Source organism: Hetaerina americana, unplaced genomic scaffold (assembly GCF_022747635.1).
Source record: "Hetaerina americana unplaced genomic scaffold, ioHetAmer1.1.p SCAF_9, whole genome shotgun sequence".
NCBI lineage: Eukaryota > Metazoa > Arthropoda > Insecta > Odonata > Calopterygidae > Hetaerina > Hetaerina americana.
The window spans coordinates 12439038-12459176 of record NW_027287538.1 but is presented as its reverse complement, the minus strand read 5'-3'; the positions used below and the strand labels follow the sequence as shown (position 1 = coordinate 12459176).

At 39.4% G+C, this 20139-nt stretch overlaps 1 protein-coding gene across 1 annotated transcript in view; it reads left to right on the top strand.

Moving 5' to 3' along the window:
- The window catches only part of LOC139699010 (neural cell adhesion molecule 1-like), a 353608-nt gene that overhangs the window by 232581 nt on the left and 100888 nt on the right, over window positions 1–20139 (top strand). The window contains exon 8 of the mRNA XM_071598006.1: window positions 3741–3871. Coding sequence (XP_071454107.1) covers window positions 3741–3871 — 131 coding nt within the window. The remainder of the gene's footprint in view (window positions 1–3740; window positions 3872–20139) is intronic.

Genomic DNA, 20139 nt, shown 5'->3' with positions numbered 1-20139 from the left:
ATTCTTATGTAACGATAATTATGTAGAAGTACATGATGTTATGCATAGAAGGGTAGAGGGTATAATAAAGATCTCTGTTTCTTATGCGCTGATTGCTTTTTATGCTCATCTTTCCTATGCCGTCCATATATTTAGTATATGTATGTACATTATAAACATTTAATAATATTCCTACACATATAATGATAGTAGACAGTAGAGGTCATCTGCACGATAAGGGATAGGTGGATAATGCGGTTGGAAGAGTATATTCAGGGATTGGAGGAAGGGTGGAGAGAAACCCGGCGTCGGTACTTACCCACTCTAAACGAAAGGCGCCACGTCTCATGTGACTGACGGCGTTCTTACTTGAAGTGCTCTCCACATACCATTCCAAGTATCAGAGTCGGGATAACTCTGTTAAAATCCGGCCACCACCGGGATTCTGACCCAGGCCTTAGGGCGGGAAGCCAATGGCTCATTGGTCTGGGCGTCAGTCCGGAATATCAAAATTCCATAGTTCAGTTTGCGCTTTGGAAAACGTTTCTGCTTGTAATCGTTTTCTTTTTCTTCAAATCTCACCCCCTTATCTTAGAAATTTTCCGTTTTATTTATTACGGATCCCTTTCTCTATATTTTCATATGAATTCACTGGAATATGCGCACATTTTTGCACACAGGGGCATGCTTATTTTTTTTATTTCCCCGCTTCTTGCCCTCTTTAGATCCTGCTCAATCCAATCCCTACTCCTTTCCGATCCCTACTTACCCTCTCATCTATTCACGGCCTCGGCCATCCAGTCTTCCCCACACATCCATTCAGCCATCCCCTTCCCTCTTTCCTCCCTCCTTTTAATCATTATGATTATTACTTCCTCGAGGAAATTAAAGCGAACATTAATGTACGTATTCCTTGATTCCGTGATGTAAAGCGCGGTGCCCGGGGAATGCGACACCTATAACGTTTCCCATAGCCGCGCACGTTCGGAATTTTAAACGTTTCTCTCCTACATGCCTCAATCTTACCTTACCTTCCCCATTACTTTTTATCCCTTGTTCTCTCTCTCTCCCTCTCCCTTCCTTTAACGCTTCCCCTTGTCCTTCAATTCACCTTCTAAAACTTAACCCCACCCTCCCCGGTCCTAACTCAATTGAACACCTGATAACCATTCTCGCCCGTCCACCCTTGCCCCCCCCTCCGCCCCAACGAATGCCCTTTTCCCTCTTCCGTCGTATTCTTTCTCATTAACTGTGGCTTAATGTGGAACTTAAATTATTGCTTCCGCTCTGCAACCAAATGCCTCTCCCACCAAATGCCTTCCCGCTCCTTCACTGCACTTCCCCGGAAGACACCCCCGTGTCATTGGTGTCTGTTTTCGCGTTTGGAGCTCGAAATTCATTGCCAACTGGATACGCAATTCATATCTCGTGTCGTAGCGGTAGAGTGTGGTTTACGAGCAGCGTAAAATGTTCCTTTATTCAGAAATCGTTTTAAGCCATAGTAATGGAGTTAACTGATCAAATCCATGTAAAATACTTGGATAAGTAACAATGTCTTCCCAAAGTGATCCCTGCACAAGCAATATCAAGAGTATTCACCAGAGGTTTTCGTAAGTTTAGGAGCGGCTAGATGCTTCTCTTCAATCATTTACTTGAAAATTATTCTCTCCGCTTCTCAAAAATCTGTCATGACTGCAAGGAGATCAATGCTATTATTTTATGTTTTAAACCTTAGTAGTGGAATTTTACTGCTAAAAATTGTATTTGAATGTATATGAAGAGTTTTATGCATTCAATACGTTAAATTTCCAAGTTTTTTCAATTTTATTTTTTTTTTTCAAGTTTTCAATTTTCTTGAGGTTTGCTGACATTCGATTGTCACCAGCTTCTTCCCTAGGAATCTCTGGCAAAGCGTATTATATATCACGTTTATATCGCTTGTCTGAGGTGATATGTCTTACCCATCTTCTAGCATTATCTTAAATGCAGGTTCACCCATGTATAATTTCACCCTTCCTCAGTAAAATTTCCATATCCTTGCACTGCGCCTTCCACCTCGCCTCTTTTCCTCTATTTGTTAACCGTCTCAATTTATTATTTAACTCTTTGTACTTCATTCTCTCTCACTCGGTATTTACGGTTTTCCGTTTCAATCTCTTATCCAGCTTTCTAATTATCTAATCCATGATCCATGGTTTCCCTGTCCTCCTCCTATAAACAGTTCCTATAGTTTCTTTTGCGGCTTTCGATATCTCTTTTTTCATGCATTCCCATTTTTTCTCGATGGTGCTCCGCGCCTTTCCCTTACTTATGATTTTCTCTACTGCTTTCTGATCCCTATTCTCTGCAAATACATTTAATATTTTCTAACCCGCCGCCCCCTTCATAACTTTTTGAATCGGATTCTACACTTCATAGCTACGACATGTGATCACATCCGCTCCTGGGAAACTGTGCGAATTGTTCGCGCTTTTCCTAAATCTGTACCCAACCATAAACTAATCTAACTGATACATTAAGAGTCACCTAGCATGTACCCGTGTACATGTACCATGTACTCGTGTACATGCATCTACGCCTTATGTGGTGTCTAAACCAAGTGCTGGTGATGTTAGCCCGTGTCTCCTGCAGAAACCCATTGCTCTCTCTCCGCGGTTATTCCTCGTACTTAAACCGTCATCCCCCACCTCATTACCATCTCTTCCTACACCTACCGTCGCATTCCAATCTATAATCAATATCAAAGGTTTCCCTTTAGGAGCACACCCTATTACGAATAAACTGCAGGAGTAAAACTGTGTTCTGAAGCGCCAATATTTAAATATAAGCAAACGGCCCTTACTTTATGAAAATCCCTCGTACATCCTCAAACTGATGACATATCCTATTGATTCCTTCTTCCTTGTGATACCTTGATGTCATATATACCTAAAAAATGACCAAGTTCATCGGTTCTGCTTTTACCTCTGATAGTTATATTCTATCCGTTGCTTGTTCCATGCTAACTACGCTTCTTCCTACCTTTGTATGCCCTATTATTGCAAGCCCCTGCTGGCTCTCGTCCCATCCGCTGTATATTACTCCCTCCTAAAGTAAATATGTCTCTTGCGCTTCTTTAATGACGTTGATGCTTAGTCGTTAACTTAGAAGTACTTGTCATTTTATTATTGGTAGGAAAGAATTCGAAGAGAACAGTGTTATGACAGGATCGGTGGAATAAAAAAGCTCAGGCATATTAATACTTACTACCTGAAATAGCTATAAATCTCGTAAAAATCATTGGAAGTTATCTTTAGGAGATTTAACAGAGCGTTAGGTGTTTTAGAGAAAAGATGCGATCGAAATAATTTAAAATACATGCATAGAAATTAAGGATAAGTGTATCATGGATACTGATGTAATTAACTTGTTTCCAGTCCTTTCTACCTCAGCTATAAGAGGACTTGAGAAGACCTTCGAAAAAAGGTTCATCGCCAACGCGTGTTGTTTTAATTACTTTAGCCTAAAAGGATTATACTTTCATTTATAGCTTTGAAGGCTATTTGCTTGATTAACGTAAGGCTTTAATTTAGATTAATTAATCTGTTTGATGGAATTTCCATCCGAGTATTAGCTGAGATCAAGGTTATAGATGACGTTCATTTTGACTCACTGCGCTAAGTGATGTTTCTGGTTTTGTAGAGTGATGGCATGGCGACTACATTTTCCGGAAGCTTATATAAATTACATGAGTCAAATTGCTCCATCTCCTCTTTCAACAGACCCCCCCATCGTGTCACTCCGGCTGGGCAGCACCCTGAACCCGGACGACATCAAGGAAGGCGACGACGTGTACTTCGAGTGCCACGTGCAAGCCAACCCGCCATGGCGGAGGCTCTCCTGGATACACGACGTGAGTACACACATTTAAATTCCATTGTGAGGATTTCGTTTGCTGAAAAAATTTCGCAGAGATTTTTCTCGGGCACGAATGTAAACCAAAGCTGTGGTTTTCGTTTTCCGGCGTCCCAGTGGAAAGTCACTAGAGGTATACGCCGGCACTTTAAACACATAGGTTATTTCTTCATCTAGATCTGCACGATATCTCGCAAACTGTCGCAAGGGCGGGTGGTGGGGGGGTGTGTTAGTACACCACTCGTAAAATAGAATGCAACTACATAAAAAACAAACAAAAACATGCTAATTCACATCCACAAAGACGAATATATTCATACAAAACGTATTTCAACTCACACACATGCATACGATATGCAAGTAACTAATATATGCATTAAAGCACATGCACTTATGAATGCACTAAATGTTCACGAATGGTTTAGTATGACATGTATGTATATCGAAATATACGAGAACCATTAATCAACTCAGTGAGATGTCTGGAGTGTCATAGAGTTCAATTCAAAGGACTCTATCTGAAGATTTGCATATAAAAGGGTTGCAGCCAAATTTTTCCCTCGCCATCTCATTCGCCGGCTCATACCGCCCTCTCCGCGATACAGTTTTTGACGTAAAACGGCATGACATCGATTGTCCACCCGCCCTACTCACTGGCCTTAGTTTCCTGTGACTTCTTTTTGTTCCCCAGACTCAAAAGGGACATGAATGGAAAGCGTTTTGGCACTGTGGAGGTGGTAAAACATAAATCGCTAGAAGGCCTAAAGTACATCCCGATCAATGAGTTTCAGAAATGTTTCGAACAATGGAAGCATCGTTTGGAGAAGTGCATTGCGGTCAATGGGGAATACTTTGAAGGTGGACAAAATTTAATATAAATATATTGAGAACTAAAGAATCTATAACAACATTCCTGTTATTTTTGGGTCCCCCCTCGTATGTGTGGGTATATATATATATATATATATATATATATATATATATATATATATATATATATATATATATATATATATATATATATATATTAATATATATGTATATATATACATTCAAACACAAAATCCCACCTTACGGCGAACAAATATTCATTCACATGGAAATAGATATAAGGAAAACGGATAGGAACACATAAAGGACGAACACAATAGGGGTGGGGAAGGCGGAATCGAACGGATCACAAGAGTAAAAATATTTATATATATATATATATATATATATATATATATATATATATATATATATATATAATATGATATGTGTGTGTATGTGTGTATTTGTGTAGGTAAAGTAAAAGGTAACACTTATTCATGTATATTCATGTATTGTATTTCATTGCCTCCCCTGAAGTAGCTATTTGGAGAATTGACTGAAATCCGATGTCATTTTTGTAGCTATGAAGTTGTAGAAATACTAGGAGAGATGAGGTTTGGAGATTCGACGGAATCTGCAATTACCCCTTACTCACATTTGAAAAATATACTTTTCTTGCCAGCATATAGATAAATGTCCCTAAATTCCATTATTTTAAATACGGAAAAGTATTGGTTAATGCAAGGAGCATATTCTCTTTGTTTTTTTAATGTTTGAAATGCAATATATGTGTGTTATTACTACAAATTAATTAGAAAGCTGAAAACGATGGTCGTTTGTCGTGGTCTTTAATTTTTCTTTTTCAAAGATAGTAGATACCCTAGTATTAGATTCTCATGCAATTGTCTTCATCTGCGAGTGTTTACTATTTTGAATCAGCCATAGAAAAGAGTGAACAAATGATTTAGTACGTATTATTGGAAAATTGTTGCTAAGATGGGCATTCTATTCCTAAATTTGTGTCAATATCATATGTAAAAATCAGAAGTAACTATGAAGCTGAGATCCTCGAAAGAAATAAGAAAATAGGCACGGTTTAAAAATCTTCCATTTAAATTATCCTCTCTAGAACAAAAGGTGTTTAAAATATACTATATTTTTTTTAAATGAGGTGCTTAAATTAAAGGTTATCTGAAGAAACTAATGTGGAATTACATTCTCTTTCTTTTTACGCCAATCCTTCTCTCTTTCCCTTTCAAAAAAATAATACGTCGCCTTTTTATGATGCATTATATCTATTATTTTCATTTTCCACAGTTTTTGTATTTTTTCAAATGTTTTCATTAAAGGAAATAACGACGAGAGCATCATTCTCTATCTAATTATACTCTCGTAACAAATGAACCACTTCAAACCGCATTTGCAGGGGAAGCTGACATCTCCCGTCACAATGTAAATTTTCAAAAACGGATTCTGCTGAACATACTGTATGTCCCCTTTTGGCTCTCATCGAAACGGAGCGACCGCGCCGTACCAAAATGTGTAATATCCCTCAACCACTCCGAGCAACTGGTGCGTCTGCAAGGAGAAAAATCTTGGAGGGCTATAGGGAAGTGAGGATTGCTCGCGCTGTGCCGTTCCCTCCCGCCGCCGGGTCTGATTACGGGGTATCCCACCCCTCGCCTCCACAACACCTTAGCCCTTCTCGAAAACTTCTCGCCTGCCCCACCACTCCCTCCAGGACCGAGCCACCCTTTCCCCCGTGTTCTATGGAAGGATCGGCGAGGGAACCACTCATCGCCCTCCTCACCGCGGCCCGCTCTAGAGGGTAACCTGATCCGCTGATCGTTCAAACCAAGGCTTTCGCCGAGGGGTGGAAGCATGCAAAGGGTGAATGGAGGGCTCGAGGGGGTGGATTTTTGATAAGAATTCGGGCAAAAACCCAACCACAGACGTGTCGGGGGAGCGGTGACGGAGGATCGAGGGGAGGCTAGACGCGGGATCAACTTTCGCCATAGGTGTAACGTTTGGAGGGATGGACGATCGCTCCGGAGGTCGGTTCGTAAATTAGTTGACTCGCGGTTATTTCGGGTTTGGACAATCGGAGGGTGGGACTGATGGGTGCATTACCTGCGCACACAATTGTTACAGAACCTAATAACGGTGGCCTAATTCAGCTTTAAATGTAATCTTACCATATGGACCATCTAATTCGGAATGGGCTTAATGGGTTGATAAGACATTATAGCAAGAGATGAATATCGCACGTGTATTCTACATTCGCGACTCTGCAGTACTTTGATGCTTAGCCAATCGGGTTTCAGTTGAAAGTGGTCACTCATCGCTATTGTTTACTGGGAATCTAAATAAAATATTTCCTTTATAGTCTTATGATTGCTTGGGAAAATAACATAATAATCATTGGATAAAACGTGTAAGATTTTCTGTTATTCGGTTTACGTCCCGTAATCTACGCCGGTGTCGATTGTGTTATGCGGATTCCAAAGGGTTCAATGGAATGAGGTGTCGCACAGTTTGTCCGCGCACCGAACCAAACCACGTCTTGTCGTGCATACGAGTCTTTGCGGAAGCTGATGTAGATGCCTACATTGTCTGTTTCCCTCACATCTACTATCATCCCGCTACACGGCTTAAGTAAGGAAATCGTGTCTGTTCGCGACGGCGCGGTTCAAGGAACAGGTTCGGCCGGAGAGTGGTCTACTCTTCTCTCGCCTGTATGATAAGACCTCACCAGACTTGTTCGCTCCGCGAAAATTTCGCTGTTTCGTTTCGAGGTTCCAGTACAAGTGTGGACACGACTTCGCCGACGGACAGTGGTGAGAAGCATGAGAAGGATGAAGACAGGGGGAGGTGTACTGCAGGGTTGGAGGTGGAGGGCCCCGGAATGGCGGAGGGGGGAAGTAGGAGGGGGCAACGTGAGACGATCATTTCCCACTACAAGGGCCTTCCACATACGCGCACGTGTTCACAATTAGGAGTTAAATTGGACGCCAAAGAGCCGTCTAATTGGATCGATGGGAGGTTTGTGGAGAGGAGGGGGAAGTGAGAGCACCTTGAGGCTGCCTTTGAGAGAACGCAAACTATTCCACGCGTGAGAGTTCATGTATCGCCGATGAGCACATCTCTTCTCATCCACTCGCTTCCCAGTGTTTAAGGCCGTGTGTGGATTGGCAGGCACAGGCTATGATGACGCGCAGTTATTTGCGGCAAATATTAGACGCGCACCCTCCAATCCCTTCCGAGACAATTATTGAAAAATAATCACGTCTCTTAATTAATGATAGTTGAACGATAAATGTGCGAAAAATTCACCTGTTAACCCAGAGATCGCAGGTTTGAGCAGCGTTTTTGATATAGGCTGATGTACAACTACAGTAAGACAATATATTCCTAAGAAAAGAAGAAAAACTCACCTCGATTTTTTTAGAAAAATATCTTTTGCTGCATATGATTTTCATTGGTTAAAAATATAGAGTTATTATACTGCTACAGTTTGTATATTTTTTCTATCCGAGTATCGGAGATTTTAATTTACCTTCCCTGAACGTATGCGCAGAGTGTATTCCGTAGGAAAGGATAGAAAATTATCTCTCAAGGTACTAATATATCATTGTCCTTAGTTCAGACATATTAGAATCGTTTTCCCGAATGATGATATTGGTAAAAGGAAAGTGTCACTCACATGTATGTAAAAACTTATCAGAAAATCTACCACTAATCATTGAAAAATAGATGACTTTCTAAGAAACTTGGTGAAGCAGTCCATCGAAGTTAATCAATAGGTAGATGATAAATTACCAGTATTACATCTTTCTCGTTTATTGTATATTTTCAACCTTGGGATGTAAATTGTAGTATTTTCCTGACGATGGATTTCATTTACATGTTGGCCTTCAGCCCATCGGCAAGTGACAGGGGTCGCATAGGCCCTGAAAAATACTCGACGAGCCTTGGGTATGTTCTGTTCATGAAAGGCGGAAGATTCAATTAAAGAAAATAGTTCTACCGTATTAGGAAATAATTAACAGTGAGTGTCAACTCATGCATAAGAGACCGTAGCCGTTAGAGGAGAAACCACGCAAACAAAGAAGATTCTCCAAAAATGTTTTATTCTACCACCGCCAGTTATCACTTCGAAGGTTGGTTTAATATCGGCTACGTAGTATTAAACACAGAGCCGCGTGAGATTCAGCCATTCCTTTCCCTGGGATGCCTATGGTTTTTTCAGGGCGATCTTGTTCTCAAATAATCACACCGCTTGGCTAAAGCTGAGTGTCCCTGAAGGGGTCCCTGGGATCTGTCCGTAGCTCAGCGCACTACATACTGGACCACCACGTTCCCAAGATCAATATTTTGGAAGTTAAGCAATATATATATATATTAGCTTGAGCTACGTATAATAAAAGGAAAGCAATCATCACCCTTCGAACAGAAAAGTAATTTGTTTTAAAAGAGATAGCTGCACCAAAGAAGAAAAGAAAGGAAATAAGGCAAAAACAGAAAATCCATTAGTCTGTACTCGCTGTAAATGGTGTATTTATGAACTGCTTAATGTAGGCAAACTGTTTCCTTCTTTTATTTTATTATTTTCGATAAAATTAAGCCATAAGTCTATCTGGTTTGGAACCTTTCCCTTTGATTTCGAGTGCTTGGTCAAGCCATTACTAAATATTATCATTCTCATTAGGGATTGCACATTGATACTCTAATATGTACGTTTTTGATGTACGAGTATCTTTCTTCTCTTCTGAATCTTGTAGAGCAACTTTTCCCATTACTTGAAGAGTTCAATGAATCGAAATAATAGCCTAGAGGACTCTCACGAGAGGCCGAGCGCTACACGTACTTGGCCTGCATCTGCCAACAAAATCAATTGCGCTTGCTGGAGGATTTGAATGCACTTGCTATACGAACGAGTATCTTTGAGAGCTAACAATAAAGGGTGGTGACGCAGGAGGAATATAACGACGACTGATATGAAATATAGAACACGCAAAAGAGTACCTAAACTCTGCAAGCATAGACTTTTCGGTGGTCCAGGCCATCCTCCACGAAAGAATAAGGGGACTCATCTTAAGAAGGAAGAAGTGCTCTTCTGTAGATGACTCCGGCTGTCGAGGTGTCAAGAGACATGTGATTGTCCTCCTCTGTGAGTAATTTTTTTATTGTTATTCTTATTTATGCATTTTATAATTTATGCATGTTTATATAAAATCCATCTCGTTCCTAACATTTACCAAGTTACCAACTGTGCATGGTAAGGACGGCATTTTACACAAAAAGAAATGTTAATTGAAAATAGATTCCATGCTATGAATTAGGAATGTACTAGTTAAGGCTGTCTGTCAAGATGAAGTTTTAAATGAACTTTTAATAGAAAAAATGACTCCTAAATCATTTTGAGCTTACGTCTGTTCTCACCCTTAATATTCGTGATCCAATCTGCGGAAGTGTACCTAATAGTAATAGATTGAGAATCAGAAATCAATGCAAATGTTTTCCGAATTGTGTGGCGTTATACCACTTATTGTTAAATGTTTGTCAAAGTGATGTTATTAATTTCTTTCCTGCACTCTAAAGTCTGTAACAAACTGGGTTTAATTCTAATCATGATCGTAAAATACCCGAGATAAAATTACTTTATACCTTACCCTCTATGCGTGGAAATACACAATTTCATATATTTTTCCTGTCAGGATATTTAAATATAATTTATTAGGGCTACATGGTGAAGGGATCATGGCTACGTGTGCAACCAGTTTGACTAAAACTCAAGAAATGACGATCAGCAGTCGTATGTTAGAACATTTCTTACAACCCTCATGTAATACGGTCTCTACAGGCAACCTTAAAGTTAGAAATTTTCCCCATACATGTGTTGGTAGGGAGTATAATAACAAAATAGCTAAAATTATCATGACACCACATTAGGCGAGTTAACCCAAACATTTATTAGCAATCCTTTTGGGTAGTAATTCTGGCCCTTTGTAGCCTGTATGAAAATTGCATTTATATATATATATATATATATATATATATATATATATATATATATATATATATATATATATATTTATATATATATATATTTATTTATTTATATATATATATATATATATATATATATATATATATATATATATATATATATATATTTATATATATATATAAATATATATATTCTCTACTCTAGATTTATATATACATATATAAATCATACCTCATTAAAGACGGAGCTATCTACAAATTACAAATCATGAAAAAGTGCCCTGTTTCCAACCTGCGTAAGAGATTTAACCTTTGACCTATGAGTGATTCCCAACTTAGAACCTCTTATTCTCGTATTACAAGGCACGCTGATAATTAGTCATAAAAGCCTCTCCACTCCACATCATGATGTAATTCGACAATCCAACCCACTTCGTGGGGTTCCCATATAGCTAGTGGCATAGTCTGCGGTGTTCCCTCTAGCGGCATATTCTAAATGATTTCTGATTAGTGATCAATTATATTGCCAATTTACGCTCTCTTATAATTTACCCAGTACTCTTTGCTAGATCAAGCCAGCGTGAAATTTGAATGTATTAAACCAAGAATTACCGTAGGCATAAGATGATTCCGAGAAAGGTCGTGAGAAAGAGTAACACCTAGTTATTTCATAGAGCCACACTTTCTATTTTGTCATTTTCCTGTTTCGCATGAAATGTGTTATCTTGGGAGAACTACTTCTTTTTCAAAAGATCATCACGACAAAAATCTTTAAGTTTAATTGCGACGCCAACCAGCTTTGTATTGCATTTAACTATTATCATTCTATGGTCGGGTTTTTTAATATCTCTATATAAAACCCCACCCTCTTTATTTAATAAATGAAATTACTATATCTCACGGGGAATGAATCTTTATTATTGAGTTCTGTTAGAGGATCGATGACACTTCCTTGGGGATTACTTAATTTGAATTCCACTTTATTCGAACTGACATCATATCTGACAATCTTTTGTACCGGAGTTTCTAGTCTAGCTTTTAAACTTAAAAAGAATGAAGAGAAAAGGTCTCGGCTTAAAAAAACTACCAGGAGAGATATTTTGCTACATACAAGTATTACGCAACAGGGTATGAGATCCTGTGGAAACTCATAAGCAAGAGAGTGATACATTGTTGAACAAATAAATTGAAGAATTATTTTACCCTTAAATCCGCCACAAAAAAGGGAACACTAGCTAATTGTTTACAGTCTCCATGATTATTACCATAAAATCCCCTTCCTATAAACCCTAAGTAACGTGACAGCACGCGAGGTGTTCCTCGGATAAAGATACGCGTTGAATAACACCGCATCACCTTGGAACAGTATATCACCTAATTTCACGTTATTTCCGTTGATTTATGCAATACGGTTTCGACATGTGATGATGAGTTTATTTGTGTACCAAGCAATACAAATTGTTGCATTGCCTTAATATTTCATTTTTCGAATTAGATGAGAAGCTACTAAAAGTTACGAAAAAAATTTAAAAAATTTTGAAGAGGTTTCTTTGGAGTACAGCTTAAGGAATTTACCGATAGCTTTAGTGAAAAAATATTTAATTATTTTAAATATAATTTATATTCGTCATTGGTTTAGTTTCATGGGTTAAGTTCCTTTAACTTCTGTTAATAGTGTTCGCCGATCGGCATTGAGTCATGGAATTGTTGTTAATATATTTTTTATTTAAAATTTCACCGAAACTTTGTCTGTCTTGAGGTTAGAAAACCTAAATGGGAATCCTCCTGAAAGTCGTGGCTCGATTTCTGGTTCGGAAACACCGATACAAGGGAGCAATAGTTGAATTTATCTATGAAACTTGAATGGTGACTTTTCATTCTAGCCTTGGAAGCTGGTATAGGCTTTGTGGGTGGTCCAACGTAAAATATCCATAACATAATCTTTCAGCAAAGATACCCCACCACGTAAACGGTGATAATGCTTTGAGATGAATGTCTTTTTATCAATCTAAAAAAAGTTGTATTTTAATATTTTTGGTTTGCTTCGATTGCCGTTCTTGGCTCAGTAATCAACCTTTTAGGCACATTTTTCTTAAGTCGATTTACTTTATTGGGGAAGGAACGAATGTATTTCACCGCAAAACAAAGGTATTCAAATTGGCAATAAGTAACTAGCCATGACAAATACTCGTATTAAGGAAAAAAGGGGGAAAGAGAAATAATTGAAGGGGTCGCCAATTTGACCTATTTTGGCTGAATTAAAATTGTATTAGAAGCAAGAACAGTAGGAAAAGAATTTTCTTATCGAATGCACAGTTCACGAAGACAGGAAAATGGATATTTATTACCATCGTCAATTGCAATCAGCGGAAAATACATCATTATGGAGTTATTTGTTTCAGAAATTTGTCTTGATGGATAGATTATGAAGAAATATGAGATGATTGTGGAAACAATAGATGAAGAACTCCGTTCAAATGCCCCAAACCGTAAAAAAACGCCATGATTCCTTTGTACAAACAGTAAATTCTTCCAAAAACAAAAAATGATCCCGGAGAAAACGCCCTAAGATGTTCATGCCAGCGTAGGATTGATAGCAGGCAGTGGTCAACGAGCGTGCATGCGTATTGGGTATAAGGAGGAGGACATTTTGGGCCAAATCCCATATTATTTCGTTCGCGATCCGTTCTTCACTTGTTACAGTTTTTGTATATACGCGCGCGGTGCATTGCGCGAGTACAATGGCGCTCGGGTAAAATTTTCGGGAGGAAACAGAGAAATGACAATCGTTTGTTTTGTTTGCCCTTCTGTCTTCTCCGCCCTTCTGCTCATTCCCCTTATGTTTACTTCCATCGTCCCCGTCGTGCAGAGAACTTTACTCATTTGCCTTTCCGCTCGTGATGACTTTGGAATAGTATCGTCTCGAACTGCTAACCCTTGCAAGTGCGTAGGCTGCGGTGACGAAATGGAAAGGGCTGAAGAGAGAGGGGTATCCTTCATTTTAATCCAAAATCCCGGTCCGTCCGACAGACTCCTTCTCTGCAACGTAGCTCACATATTGCTAGCAATGTTTACTTCGTAAAGACGGTTTTGGGCCGTGTGCGAATGAGGAGAAGGGTAGTTACACTTCCAAACTCGTCTGAAATGTGCTTTGTGTTCTTTTGAAAAACTCCCTTAAGGGATGGTTTGTCTAACTTTAAGCCCTTGCAACCGTTACGAGTTAATCCCTGCATCTGTTTTTTTTTAAATTTGATCGGTTTTAGCATTAGAGAGGTAGGACATTATTTACTTCCGGATGTTATATAAATTAAAATAATCAAATATTAATATTTCAAGCCAATGGAAACCTATGAAATTTTGTCTTAGAGATAGCTGCACGCGTGCCATTTCTATATCAACTGATGATTAAATCTGCTTTCTATTTAGGCTTAAATCTTCTATTATGTTTGAATTCCGGATTAAGATTAATTGAAGATGCTTGTTTAAATCAAAAACTAAATATTTACTCTCCCAAGATAATGAAACTGGATATTACCCATCGCTATCTCTATTTTATGCTTACTGTGTTGATTTTGAATGATTACTCTTCTGTTAGAAGTAACCTTAAGTTCCCTGAAAATCTGCTTGTCGAAATTCCTTTTAACGCAGTGGAATTTCCCTCGATGCGGTTGAACATGCAAATCTTTTGGAAACAAAAGAGTTTTCTCGTTTTGTTATGAAAAAATGCAGTTCAGCTTACTGGGTTATTTTCAGGAGCATATTTGAAAATTAAAAAAAAAAATGGGATTCAAATTAACCTTGATCAAACATGCCTGCGTTTTTAAGTGTCATCTATTTACGAATTTTTTATTAGTCATTAATTGAACCTGAAACCCACGTCATTAAAACGTTTAAAAAAAAGTGGAGCACTGAAACTTTTTTTACCCCAACGTTGCTGAAAATTTTGAGATACAGCGTGCATTTATAACGACCTGGAACACCGAATCTCATTCCCTCAAGTTCGATTAAACAAAGAATACTAACAACCACGCTGCACATTTCATCGCTGTCATGCATTGAGACAAAGTCGACACCATCATGTTGGTGGTCTGTGCAATAAATGCGCGTACTGGTGCAATCGGGCGGCCATGACGTGGACTATAACTCCACCCACTAACGGCGCTAGTTGACAGGTAACCAATGAGCCGTCTGCGCTTGGCGGATCGTCGAGCTGTGCGTAAGGTACCAGTTATGTTAGTTTCTGTTGCCGAATGATAGCTGATGAACTGAATTTAGGAAAATCAACAGTTCACACTTATTTGACTGAACATGATAGATGGATCCTTCACCATGACAATACGCCTGCAAATTCAGCAATGATTGTTCGCCAGTTTCTGGAAAAAAATCAATCACCATCCTTGATCATTCTCCATTTTTGCCAGATTTCGCTCCCTGCGACTTTTTCCTTTTCCCAAAATACAAAAATGTGATGAGGGGACATCACTGGGAAGATATGGACACAATAAAGCAACGAATGACGAGAAAACCAAAAATCCTAACTGCTGAGGACTTCTTAGGGAGCTTTAAACAGTGGAAAATAAGATGGAATAAATGCATAGCAGCAAATGGAGAGTACTTTGAAGGGGACAAAATCGAAGCAGACTAAGTTTTTTAAAAATTAAGTTTTTATGACCTCAGTTCGTGTATTTATTGGATGGACCTGGTAAAATATCGTCAGAGTGCGTATTTGGAAAAACTTAAATTTTTGGGTCCGCGAGGAAAACTTCACTTGCCCGTATCGTTAAGGCATCTCCGTCTCCAGTGTTCGATCCAAAATGAAGTCTTGAGCCTATACGTACTCACCTCTCTCCCTCTTCTATTCTAGAGAGATAGGAAATCCCTCAGCCGGCACCCACCCTCACCTGGCCATCGTCTCCACCCGCCACCCTCCTCCCCACCCCTTAATTCTTCCCGCCCCACCCAGGCCCGTCTCCTCCACGCCTCCCCTCCCCCACCACGCCATTTTTCCTCGCTGACCTGATCAATGTCCTCCACCCCACCCACACCTCCCGTCCCCGGCGAAACCCTCTCCCCTCCCCGGTATCCTGCAGCGCTCCCATGGGGATATGAGGAGGAGGAGGTGGACGGGGTGGACATTCTGCGGGGTGGGTCGCATTCATCTTAGATGCCTCCCTTGCTCCGGTGGAACCCTTCGGAGCGGAGGGCGAAAAAGATTGCCCTCCTCACTCTTTGTCTTCTCCTGTCCGCCACGCACTTCTCCGTGCCCCCTCCACCCTAAACCCACCCCTCCCTCCATTATCGTTTGGCTGTACCAGCATGGGGGAGCCCAGGGTGGTGGGGCGACGCCTGCATCACTCCGCCCCTCCTCTTACCTTTCTCATGATCCCCGGACCGGCGGCGATACGTCCCTGGCCGCAAGCGGATGGGGGGATGTTATTTTCAAAATGTTCCGGGGTGCGGCCCACTAAATGGTGGATTCCAGGGTAAGAAATCCGTAATTGTTCTGTCTACATCAGCCAGCTTTTATCGACGCACTTCGTCCCTTGCTCGCGGCTATCTCATCCATCTTCGAGAAATGCCACCAAAATGAAGAAAATGCCGTACGTACCCTCTGATGTTTGTTAACCCATTGTCACAAAGACGCTTGTTAATGGTGGGCCTAACATTTACTAAGGAAATTCTTCCTGAATACCCACTCTCTTACGTCTGGTTTTCTTCATTCTCACCAAATCAACATTCGCCGCACGAAGCAACAAATCAGTTCTATCTTTTCCTTGAGCGAGTAAATATTAAAACAAATTATTTCAATGAATTCCATTGGTACATTTACGCTTGCTAGTTACAAGGTCTTTCCCAGAAATAATAGAACTGTGTCAATTAAACAAAATGTACGCTCCTAATCTCCCACGTCACGGACTGTTTTAACACTTCCACCGAGCTTGCAACATCTTCTCTAACCTCCCGAAACAACTTGTGCCCCTCAAAAACACCTGATTTATCCATGGCGTTATCACCAGGAGCTGCCTTGAGCAGTTGATGAGTCTCTTTCCCGATTTTTCTGTTTCACGCAAAGTTTGATGGCGTAGCGCTGTTCCAATAACCGGTTCATGACGGAGTGTAACGATTTCACGTCATAGAGGTTTCGCAAACGGACGACCCGTAATCCGCAAAGGCTGGGTGCCAAGTAATACCGGCCTCCAGCTTTTCCGAGATTCCCCTCCGGAGAAACCGCCAGCAAGAGAAACCGCCGCCCGTCCTTCTGTCTATCTGGGAAAAAATAAGTCATACTAATTTTGGGACATACCTTGTCTCATTCTATTATACGAATGTATGAATAAACTTGAGGCAATGCTCAAAAATTCGTAACTTGTTTTGCAATTGGAATTGGCCCAAATTTACTATATAAGGAAATGCCAACCTGAGGCATTGACCATTTACCAGTAAGAACAAATACGTATATACGTATGTTTATTAACAATGGAAAGGAAATTATAATGACTCCTTCACATTCTAAGCAAATAACAATAAGCATGGGAAAATATGTCATTTTTGTTTTTTAGATATTCCCTAGTATTTTAATGGAATGGAAAGCAAATGGAAGGTTCCTTATAATCGCTGAGGAATCGAAGGTGTTGAAGTCCCGGAGAGGAGAGATAGGCAGAGCGAGGTAGATGGAGGAAGACGACATGAAGTGTGAAAAAAGACTGGATTACATAAAAAGGAAATAATTTCTGATCATCCGTATTTATACTGAAGGGAAATATATATATTTGTGCGAATAGTCGGTGTAATGGAATTCAAGTTCCATCCGAAAGCAATCTCTAATCTTTAAAATCAGAAAGCTTTGGAAATGACCGTAAACGTGATCCTGTTATACGATTCAATGATCCAACTTCCTGAATTGCAAACGTTTTGATGCAGAAAGATAGGAGATTGAAATGAAATTTCTATTTTCATTTTTCAAATTATATTAAATTTGCAATGTGGGATTTCAGATTTGGCATACTGAGTGTCTGCAGATTCTCAAACTGCAATATTTGAACTAAGGATTTTATCAATGTAGTTGCTGATTATGTTTCGTTATTTTTAAATAGGACGTCATTTTATACACATTACGTGTTTCATAAAGTTATTACTCAATTTTCATCGTTTAATCAAGCACCGAGAGGAGACGCGTATTCAGTCACTTGCCCAAAAAAGTGATATCATTCAATCAGTTCTTCACTAAGCCCAGATTAATGCAACCAGGAATTCCTTTTCACACATCAGTCGCATTAATTCGCTACAACTGTTTCGCAGTACGCATGGGAGTGATCTGATGCCATCACTGGCGTGATAATGCGCCCTCCACTGCTCCAATCGCCGCATGCAAAATTGTATGAAGTCACTAAAACCCTGGCTGGTAAATCTTGGCTACACGTAAAAAAACTATTATTTACGCGATTTTTTTGTGACAAATACGACACTGTGAATTGTATTATAAGGCTGATATGAGTATAATGTAGAACTGTGTTTATTCTCAAGCGTCATTTATTTTATGAAAAGGCAACTAGCAGCTTGATTTTTGAATAAAAATTGTAGAAAATAGGGAAAACAAGCAGACGAGATGTGATTGCATTATAAATAATTCGGACAAACTTTGTCTGCAACTTAACAATTTTTTGCCGTCAACAGTCATATTTTTGCCGGCAAAGAATCCGTTCCGCTGAGCATCCCCGCATCAAATTCTTCACAGCGTCACCGTGTCGCGGAGCGGCCAATGATGCAGTGGTGCATTGATGTGGTCCATGCGTGAAACGGAACGGACCCCAGGTTGCTAAATGACTTGATGTCACCCGGGCGGGACATATTCATGAATTTGGCACTGATGGATGGTCTCGGGCAGAATTTGGTTGTGCCGAGACCAATGGAATGGACAGGGTTCCGTGGGCACAAATACCTTCGTCAGGGATTGAAGATAATTTTAATCGAACGTGTCCCACACTGTGCCTCGACATTCCCAATAATAACCAATGACCTCCTCGCTATAGATTTATTATATTGATGGATAAAGGAATATGAAAATTACCTGCTGTTTAATATGAATTTCAAAGTAGTACAACACCTGAATATCGCATTGCACCGCTTGTGTCCCTCCACTATCCATTCACTTGACTACGAAAGAAAAAATCTTCTTGAATCTAGTAAAATACTGCTCACATAAAAGACCCTTGAACTTCCCAAACTGTTTTTTAAGTTTTTTTTGTAATTTGGCACGACATCATTGGCAAGTTTAGTAAATTTGTAATTTCTAGTAGTTTTTCTCATCGAGGCATATTTAGAAAATTGAGTAGCTGGCGTGATGTGGTGGAAGTCGAACAAAATGAAGAGCTGATAGTAGCATTTTTCAAATTGATATACCTCGAAATATCAAGCGGAAAAGTGCCACGATCAATTATTCACGATGCATATTTAATATTTTGGCTGAGAGTTAATATTTGTGAAATGAAAGAAAGCGTGTGTTCCAAGTGATTTCAGTTACGTTTAGAACACTTACATCCATGAAAAGTGTACTTACATATATTTTACCATCATTGACGGCCCTGTGGTGTTTGAGCGTGATGCGTACTTGAAGAAATACCGTAACTCTGGAGTGTAAAATTCACTTTATTAATTGATAAAGGATGAAAAATGAAGAAACCGGCGTTTGGAAAGGAGGGCCATGTCATTTAAGTCATTTATTTTACCCGAAGTATTATGTAGAGTAAATTATTTTTCGACAAAACTTTGTGAAGGCGATAATTAATTAGAATTTGACGTAAAAATGTATCAGAAATGTTTTTCTTAAATCTGTTTAGCCATAGTAACGAGAAGAAGTTTGCCGTGGCCTTTGTTCAATCTTGTATTGTTATTCGCTCTCCAATCCTACATGTTTATCCAATGTAATCCAGAGCGGATTTAGTTAAAAAAATAACTATTTCCACATGCAAGTAAAAGGTTTAATCTCTAAATTTATGGGTACAAGCGGTAACTTCATGCTTTCAAGGAAGGCAGTCAATAAAGGTTTGTCGCCTCCTCGACAGCCCTGTTCCTACACTCCCGGTCTGTTCCAGAGTGAAACGTTATATTCCTTGCATCATCGCTAATTACAGTCTGACGCCCACTCAACCATGCGCAACTTTTAGAAGCCACGAGTAATAACTCTTGTAGACAGCTGCACAAAATTAGGTGGTCGACATTGTAGTCTTTGGTCAATAAATATTTTCATTGATATCTTTACTGTGGCACGGAATATTTAGGCCACCATTTGCGATTTTTATAACGTACGCCAGAATAAATGACGTGTAACTTACATGGAGAATGAAGCATATTTAAAATGTAAATTACAGAGCAAAGTAAATTACTGTCAAAAGTAAATTAAAATAAATTTCATACTCATAATTAAGTTTTTATAATCTGTGGAAC